At 36.4% G+C, this 9923-nt stretch overlaps 1 protein-coding gene across 2 annotated transcripts; it reads left to right on the top strand.

Annotated features, from left to right (window-relative positions):
* The first annotated feature begins 307 nt into the window (after window positions 1–307).
* LOC132186107 (kinesin-like protein KIN-13B) lies at window positions 308–7368 on the top strand. Of its 2 annotated transcripts, none has more exons than XM_059599919.1 (12): window positions 308–746; window positions 847–1035; window positions 1612–1806; window positions 2050–2151; window positions 2625–2702; window positions 2848–2929; window positions 3462–3621; window positions 3703–4005; window positions 4581–4799; window positions 4925–5276; window positions 5364–5429; window positions 6811–7368. In XM_059599919.1, the coding sequence occupies exons 1-12, from the start codon at window positions 582–584 to the stop codon at window positions 6988–6990; spliced, it is 2091 nt and encodes a 696-aa protein (XP_059455902.1). In that variant the 5' UTR covers window positions 308–581; the 3' UTR covers window positions 6991–7368. The 2 variants fall into 2 exon arrangements, with proteins under 2 accessions (XP_059455902.1, XP_059455903.1); XM_059599920.1 differs by having other exon boundaries at window positions 309–746; window positions 850–1035.
* Window positions 7369–9923: the final 2555 nt, after the last annotated feature.

The raw sequence follows: 9923 nt of genomic DNA, 5'->3' as shown, positions 1-9923 counted from the left end.
GGCAACGAGGGTGGTCGGTGGTCCCCAGTCCCCACCATGTGGAGGGTGTGCAATGATGATGATACTTGATAGGCCAGATTTGAAATTGCCACCGGAACGGGACCCAACAAACCTACGTCGTTTTCCCCCCTCCCCGCCCCCCCCACACCATCTACAGTGCACGCACGTGTGTAACACTCGTCGCACGTGCTACTCTCAGCGCTTGAGTCTTCTAAAATTCAAAGTTCTCTCTCTCTCTGTCTCCTCCTATATGCTTTCTTTTTACTCTTTTTATCATAAACGGGCCTCCGTTTCAGTTTACGTTAGCTTGTAAAATTTAATTTAAAAAAGAAAAAAAAGAAAAAAGAAAAAAAGAAAAAGCTCAGAGAAGCTTCAGACTGTTTCTTCTTCTTCTTCTGTCTCTGTCTCGGAGCTTTTCCTTGCATTTTGGTGGTCCTTGCTCTCTGGCATTAATCTTTGATAAGGATTAACTTTTCAAGAGAGGGAAAGTGGAGCTCCGATTCGATCGCAGCAAAGACAAGAGTTTTGTAGAGCTTAAGCTTTATCGGAATCTGGATCTTCGGTTGGATCGGGTGTGAGAGATGAACGGGGTGGGGAGGCAAGGGCAGAGATCTGGTGCGGCGGGGGTGCACCACCAGCGCCAGTACTCGGACAACTTTCTGGAGACGTCGTCCAATGGGCGCTGGCTCCAATCTGCTGGTCTTCAGCACCTCCATTCCTCCAACCCTTCAATCCCTCCACTCCAGGTTCGCTTCCATCTTTATGTGTTGGTTTTTGTGGATTTGATGCTTGGTTTTGGATCTCAAGTGTTTATTTGTGTTCAATTTCTGCTATTGAACTGAAAAGCAGGACTATGGATTCTATGGTGGTGGTGGAGGAGGCGGCCAGGGGTCGAGGATGTACAGGAATGCGCAGTTGGAGCCTTCAACGCCTCCGGGTAATTCGCGGGCGAGGAAGAATGGTGAAAGCTCCCCCAGTGAGTTCAGCCCTGGACTCTTGGATCTGCATTCTTTCGATACCGAGCTTCTTCCTGAGGTGGGTCTCTTTCCATTTTTAGATGCTGGGTTTTGTATAGTGATGTGTATTTGGCATGCCGGTTAAGCGGTATCATTCCTTTTGATGAATTCGTTTTGTAAATCTGTCTATCACAGATATGGTGGTTTGAACTTAATGTAATTATTCATTTTTCAGTGTCTTAACTTGATTCGGGGTTGACCCTTGACATTGTTGATTTGAAGTGCTTTTCTTTGGCTTCCGGTCAAATGGCAATGCATTGATCATATGCTTTCAATGATTTTCGGGTTTCCATTCATAACTTGAATTATAGTTCAAACTTTGTATAATCTTCTGCCAAGTCTGGTCTTTTCCTTCCGCCCAAAAGATATTTTATGTTCATTTGATCTGCAGAATAATGATAATATAATAGTGGAAGTGGAAAAAAGTTTATCTCCCATTTGTATATGCTAAACTCTGCTATTTGAAGTTGATAGTATATGCCATTTGAATTTGGGCGTCATTGTGGAATAAGTAAAGTGGCTATTTTCTTTAACAGTAAGTGAGATGGTTTTGCATTCTTAGCTCTGCTGATGTTGTTGTCTATCTTGTGGGTAGATGACAGTCCCTGGTCTGTTCGACGGTGCTTCTATGTATCATCCTGTCCGTGGCAGAAGCTTTGATGACTCTGAACCCTACATTTCAAACAACAAACAAACCGGCAGAACTCGTGGTTTGCCGGAAAGCAGCCTATTGAAAAGCTTTGCTGCAGATAAAGAGAAAACCAGTTCAGTAGCAAAGATAAAAGTTGTGGTATGTACTTTCTATTCCTTTAACTTTTCCTCTTATTTTGATTTTTTAATGTAAGTTCTCAATAGCATCGTTTATCTTAATGAAATGCTATGCCTAAAAAATGAGATGCTGCTGTTTGACTATATCTCATTATGGAAGTGACGTGCTTTGCACAAGGACTTTTCTTTTCCTTTAAGGATCTGATCTGCTTAACTACCTCTTATTTTAATACTTTCTTACTTGCTTCCAATGTTCTGAATGCAGGTGCGCAAGAGACCACTTAATAAGAAGGAATTAGCAAAGAATGAGGAAGATATTATAGAGACGGTTTCCAATTCTCTAACTGTTTACGAGACTAAGCTTAAGGTAAGTCACTACCTGTCAAGTGTAACGCATACCTCTGTTCCAATGTAGTTTTTTTTCTTTTTCAGTTACCTTTTGTCCGTAAAGATTACAACACATTAGAACAAAGAGATTAAAAAATCATGCTTCCCATATGCAGACCTTATCTGAAATGGTGTCACTATGTATATGGCAAGGATAAGAATGAGCATAAATATAAATAGAAAATTAGATTTGAAGAATATGCGCAGTTTCAGAGCCAAAGATAGCAAGTCTACATACACTTTACCAACCAGAAGATCATACTTCTCATAAAATCCTTGGTTTATTTGCTTTTTCTGCTTTTCTGCTACATGCTACAACAAATTCATTTTCTTTTTCAATGTGTTTTGCCATTTTTCTTTTCCTAGGTTGTTATTCTAGCTCAATACTTTATAAGTTACCTGTTATTATAAATTATTTTGATTCTGTATCTTAATCATCTGGATGTTCTATAGGTTGATCTCACAGAATACGTAGAGAAGCATGAGTTTGTTTTTGATGCAGTGCTGAATGAAGAGGTCTCAAATGATGAGGTGAGTGTATTACTATAGATGAATAGAATGACAAAATATATATAGATATATATACAGAACACGGTCAGAGCAACTAAGCAGGGAAAACAAAAAACAAAAATGGCTACTAATTATTCAATCTGTGTTTCTCATGTTGTTTCTCTAGGTGTATCGTGAGACTGTTGAGCCCATAGTTCCAATAATTTTTCAACGCACAAAAGCAACTTGCTTTGCATATGGGCAAACAGGTGAATAGCTGTCTCCCAAATCTCACTTGATGCTGTCACAGACCATTTGGACAACTCAGTGTCAGAATAAACTATGCTTGTTTGATTACTAAATTTACTCTACTATGTAGTGTAAATAATTCAATAATTCGGAATTTGTTATGGAATTGTTTTCACACTATCATTTAAGTTATTAATGAAGATGTACATGCTTTTTCACCTTGTACCTTCTCATGATCTACTGACTCTTAGTATAAGATCATATTTTCAGCCTAACAATGATCAATGTTGCTCTAAACTTAGGTCACGTTGCTTTATCACATAATATATACATTCTGAATGTGTTTTGGTTTCAGTCTGTCTGCTGACTGGTGATTCACCATCAGCTTGCTCCATATCAAATGGCTTAAAACTTCTTTGCCTTCCCTTTATGTCAATTAAATGTTGATCTTTTGCCCTTATGTTGGCTTGAACCATAAAATCATTTTTCTAATTCTTATATAGTAAAAGGTGCTCTAAATAAGCGTGTGCTTGTTGTCTCTGTGTTTTTCAGGGAGTGGAAAAACTTATACAATGAAGCCTTTACCACTTAAAGCTTCACGTGATATCTTGAGGCTGATGCACCACACTTACAGGAATCAGGGATTTCAGTTGTTTGTGAGTTTCTTTGAGATATATGGAGGAAAACTTTTTGATCTCCTCAATGACCGGAAGTAAGTTGTTACAGGCTTCCCCATTTGCTTAACATTTGCAATTCCAGAGTTTGCTCAAAATTGAAAGCTGTCATATTGCAGAAAACTTTGCATGAGAGAGGATGGGAAGCAGCAAGTTTGCATCGTTGGTTTGCAAGAGTACAGAGTATCAGATGTGGAAACAATTAAAGAACTCATTGAGAAAGGAAGTGCCACGAGAAGTACTGGAACAACAGGTGCAAATGAGGAATCCTCCCGTTCACATGCTATACTTCAGCTTGTTATCAAGAGGTCAGTTGATGGCAGTGAATCAAAGCCACCTCGTGTTGTTGGAAAGCTCTCCTTTATAGATCTTGCCGGAAGTGAACGTGGTGCAGACACTACAGATAATGATAAACTAACAAGGTATGATCTACATTTTTAAATCCTAGAAGAAAGCTAATGCTTTGTAGTCTGATAATATTTCACTAAGGCATGAAAATATATGATGTATATGGAGTTCATTGGGTCACTATTTGATGTGTTAAACATAGGATATCTGGCTACTTGCACTTCTCCATCATCCTGCTCATTGAATCCCTATTCCACCCATTGAGGATTTCAAGATTGAATGGGTAAATGCATTAAAATGAGATAATTCAATGGGAAAAATAATCTGAGACTATTTAAAATTCTGTAGTCCAGAAACTTTCAGGTATCTTAATCATTCTATTGATCTACTGTAGGCAATATTTAGTGCAACTTGGTTTTTTGTATTGACATGGGGAGATATGAGTGCTAAAGGAGGTTTCAAGGCTTATATTTGACTTTGAGATTTATAGCAGCTAATGCACATATCCAATCCCTGGTTTTTATCTCTAGCATTTCTCATATGCTCGTTCAATACTAATGATCAATTTAATTGATGCATGGTGGAATATACTAGTTATTTCTTTTCATGATTTGCATGTTAATTTGCTGCTTCCAAATATATGATGCAGAATGGAAGGTGCTGAGATCAATAAGAGCTTACTTGCATTAAAGGAATGCATTAGAGCTCTAGACAATGACCAGGGTCATATACCTTTCAGAGGCAGCAAATTAACTGAAGTACTGAGGGATTCATTTGTTGGTGACTCACGCACTGTTATGATATCATGCATATCACCAAGCTCAGGATCATGTGAACATACTCTGAACACATTGAGATATGCTGACAGGTGACAATAAGTATTTTGATCAAAGTAAATTTTCTAGTATTGATAATACTCACTTTTAAACAACCCCCCGCCTCCTTTCAATAGAATATACTAACTTTTTTTCTTTTAAAAAAAAAACATTCTAGAGTGAAAAGCCTTTCGAAAGGAAACAATCCTAAGAAGGATGTATTATCGTCAACCATCAACCTTAAGGAATCAACTACTGTACCCTTGTCTTCAGTTCCTGCATCCAACTTTGAGGATGAAGTATCTGATTCATGGCCTGAACAAACTGAAAGAGATGACTTTGATGCATCTGAAGAGTCTTATGAGCAAGGAAAACCTTTATGGAAGAGGAATGGGAAGCTAGAGCCATCCAATCTCTCTACTGCAGAAGACAAAATAAGGAAAACCAACGGTCATACTAAATGGAAGGACCTGCCAAAAGTTGAATCCAAGAACTCGCATTTGGATGATGATCTGAATGCCCTCTTACAGGTAAATATAATAAACTAATTATTTTCTTTGAATTAATGTGTAAACCAACATTATTTGACAGGAAAAGCTTGTGTTGCATGTCTTCAGGAGGAGGAAGATCTTGTAAATGCTCACCGAAAACAAGTGGAGGAGACTATGAATATTGTTAGAGAGGTAGGTGATTTGTTAAATTCGTCCTTCAAACTTGTTTATTGTTATTACCATTAAGCCATAACTTCAGAATCTCCTGCACAATAATCATGTGCAAGGCCTAGGCCGGTGGAAAAGAAAAATGATATACATGGCCATGTTTAGAATGGAAGAGCCACACACTAGGAATCTACACAGCCCTAGATGGGTGGAGAACTGCAGTTTTCCGCCTTTGGAACCGCCCTCAGCGGAGGGCAGTTTTGAGTAACTGTCCGTTTGTAACTATCCATATTACATTTTTCAGTGTTTACAAAACATTACAAATTCACAACATAAGAAACCCATCAAACATCATAGTCTACTGAATTACAAGTAACACTACAAAATACAACTGTCAGCAACAACACACCACGAAGCCAAATCAATACCCCTACAAGTACAAATCAATTTAAAGTAAAATATAATGACAATTAACTTGTAAGTAAAATAAATAAAAATTGGAAAAATAATAACTAACCTTCATTACAAACAAACTTTTAGCTAAGAGATGCTTCACTTCTTGAAGTTGATGGTTGAAGCTCATCTATAATAAAAGAAACTTGAGTTAAATGAATAAATAAGTAATGAAAACTAAGTTTCAACTAATTTATAAACATTTAATTTGATCATCATGACTTTGCAAATATTCCTCCAAGTCTTGAATGTCAATTGGCTTGCTCCTTAACCAATATTGTGTGCAAATTAAGGCCCCAATGAGGGCTTGCTCCATCGATTACAAAGCATGTGAAGAAGCTCACCTTCAAAAACTGTACAATCCTTATATTTTATTATCCTCATATAATCAATAACAACTTCATTAGATGAAGCATTTTCAATTGTAATTGTGAAAATCATATCAACCCCCACTCTAGTGATGCAGACTCCAACATTCTTCCATTGGTCTCATCCCTATGATTAGGAACGAGGCAAAAATTGGGGATTTTCTTATGCAACTTTCAATTACAATCAATGAAATGAGCGGTAAGACAAGCGATTCAGATTTTTCAAAGATGTCCATGTATTAGTGGTGAGTCCAACCCTTTGACCGCTCAACAAATCCGCCCCACCTATGGGTGGATAGCGGTTATCTGTCCGCCCAGGGTCAAGGCAGAAATCTGCCTGTAATCCATGCGGGTGGGCAGATAGTGGAGGCGGGCCTGTTACAAAAACTAGCCCATTGTACAGTGCTACCACACACCACAAGATAGAGCTCCTTAGGGACTTTCAAATCAGAGTTTCACAAGTTTCTGTCCATTGTTTTAGTTATCTTGAGCACATAGATTTTGTTCCTTGATCTGCTTCTTGCACGCCTTGTGAGAAATTATGACTAATTCAACTTTTGTTCATGTTTCATTTGCATTTGCAGGAGATGAACCTGCTGGTTGAAGCTGATCAACCAGGGAATCAACTGGATGATTATATTTCTAGATTGAATGCCATTCTATCCCAGAAGGCTACAGGCATCCTGCAACTACAAAATCGTTTGGCTCATTTCCAGAAGCGTCTGAAGGAGCGTAATGTCTTAGTATCGACTTCTGGTTACTGATTTCATTTGGAAGAGCATATGCTAGTAAATTCTACTGGGTCATGCTTTAAGAATATAATTGCATGGTCCGTGTGGCTCAACAGTGGGGCTATGCTTTTTTGTTTTTTTTTTTTCCCAAGTGGAGCATTATTTGATATGGCATCTCATGTTGGCAGTATGCTAGCTTATTCATGAGTCAACATGAATCTTTGGTTGCAGTTTTCCTTTGACTATGGGCCAGTTTGTCTTTCACAGTATATTATTGGCTAAATTTTTTTTTTCCACCCATAAGCAAGCTATAGACAAAGTATTGGATTCATACGCCAACTGGCATGCTACTGTAAAGATTTAAAGCATTGTAATTTGATTAATTAATTGACTAGTTCTTGTTGGACTGCCTGGTGCTTGTTTTCCAGTGATGGTGATTCCATAAGAGTAAACTATTGTAAAAATTCCTGTCTTTTGCAAGTGAGACATAATTAATGGTATTCTGCAGCAGCTTAGTATCAAAATTAAGCTATGATAAAGACATGGGGACATAATGTCTTTATCATAGGCAGGAGCCATCCATAATATGATGAAAATGTTGTAATCTCAGAGAATCTTGTACAACAGAGCCCGGCCAAAGTCCGTGAACAGGATTTGATTGTATTCAGTGAACATCTCTGTCATGATTTTTGTTTGGCCTTTGTGAATTGGGACCAGGAGTGAGGAATCGTAGGCTTATGATTGGCTTGTATCACAATCAAATTGGATTGGAATTTGGAGCCCACTTTATAGTCAGCCGTGGGCTTATCCAAAATCCATTTCTTTGTTTCCTTTTTGCATTACTTTGTCCAAGTGGGAGGGAAATGAGCATTAGTACCATTTTGTGGTCTCATCTACTTGCTTATTTTGAGCACTAATGTGAAAGCTTGTTCTTTCTTTGGAATCCTATTTCTTTAGCTTCTTGCAAAATCTATTTGGAATTCGGGTTTCAAAGTGATTTGAAATTGTTCTTTCGTTTTTATTTTCATCTTTGTTTTGTCGCTTTCCCATTTGATACGGATTTTGTTGTAACTTCATATTTCAATACTTTCCCTGTTGTTAGAGAGTGGGCTCCTCCAACCTATTAGCAAGAGTTGTGTCTCTTGATTTTATAAAAAAATAACTAGCACACAAGGGTTATAGGAAGGGGGTTGTAACCAAAGAAAATGAGAGTTTTTCATTCAAAATCTACATAGCCTCTCTCCCATCTTTCTCCTATCATTTTCTCTCAAGAAAATTTAGGTGGTGGGCATGTGTTCTTGAAATAAAACACCATTGTTTTAAGTTCTTTTAACATCTTGGACGTGAGAGGCATCACTAGGCAATGGAGAGCACTTCCAAATCTTCCGATTTGTAAGTTAGATCAAGAAAAAGGAATGCCGACAGTCAAAATACATTTCACAAAATAAATACAATTAACCAAAACTAGAGGTGTTAAATGAACAAAGCTACTTGTGAATGTACTTGAACTCGGCTCAAATAAGCTCCACTCAAGCTTGACTAGGTTATTAATCAGGCCATTTGTGAACACGAAACTAAGCTCGAGCTTATATAGTATATATATTACTAATTAAGTAATATATATATATATATATATATAAGCATAATAGTAAGGTATCTATATATAACAATTAATCTTAAGACCTATGATCGTTAAAACTTTATCATATGATCTGATCATTAAGTATCTAATTAATAATAGTCATATGATTTAATGATAATTCCAATACTTAATCATATTATTCATATAAAATGAAAATGTGATTTATATAATCCCAAATTAAGTTATTAGCATTGGAATGAACAATGAGTTTCTTATAATTACAAAATAAAGTATTATCGTTATAACTTAGATTATAGAATTATATGATCATACTTACAAAAAATAATAATAATTATATGATCATGGTATTATCATTAGAATTTAGATAACATAATTACATGATCTAACATTATGCCATATGATTATATAATTGGTCATATGATCTAAGTAGTATAATTAGTATTATGATCATATAACATTATGCCATATAACCATTAAATCATGTAACATTGATATCCCATATATGAATGCTCATTATGTTGAGAGACAAGGTAAAGTTCGCCATCAACAAGTTGACTCTGCAATTGAGTAGATATTTTTTGTGTCGTAATAGATTCTTAGTTGCAATAATTAAATTGCTACTTTAGTGAACATGCGATGGAGTTGTTTATTCTTAACTAAACTCTTGATCCTCGAGTTGCACATGAATCTTTTAGAATTGATAGTATTTGTCAGTTGCTAAATAAGTTTTATCCACAAAACTTTACTAATCATGAAAAAAAAAAAAAAAAGCTATTGAAAATAGAACTTCACCATTATGAATATAATGTAATTCAACATTCAGACTTCGAAAGATTGTCAAATATTTATGAATTGTGCCAATGGTTAGTAAGAACTAGGAGATCAACTGTTTTTATTACAACTACAAAACAAGCATTTTGAACTATGAATATTGTCAAAACTAGGCTTCACAACAAAATTGAAAATGAGTTTTTTATTGATTCTTTGATGTTGTACATCGAAAGAGAAATTACTCCGAAATTTAGTCTCTTTTAAGGGTTTAAATCTCTGTTATCTCATTGTTTCAGCACCCAGAAAATTTCTGTTGATTCTTGTTCATTTGAACAAAAGTTAAAAAGAGTTTTTAATTGGCATTGTATAGTTTCATTCGTCTCAGCATAGGGGTTTCTAGTGCACGTGCGTTAGCACAACCCCAGGACAAAGTGTGTGGAAAGGGAACATTAATTCTATGCACTCATGATAACGGAAAGCAAGTAGGAGCATGAGATAACTTTAGCTCAACCGACAATGAAAAAGAAGCATCTTCATAAAACAGAAAATCAATGATAAAAAATTAAATATGTATTCTCCAAGCAATTGGGGG

The sequence above is a fragment of the Corylus avellana genome, chromosome ca7, assembly GCF_901000735.1.
Source record: "Corylus avellana chromosome ca7, CavTom2PMs-1.0".
Classification (NCBI taxonomy): domain Eukaryota; kingdom Viridiplantae; phylum Streptophyta; class Magnoliopsida; order Fagales; family Betulaceae; genus Corylus; species Corylus avellana.
The sequence above is the reverse complement of the archived record's forward strand: the minus strand, read 5'-3'. Positions and strand labels throughout refer to the sequence as shown.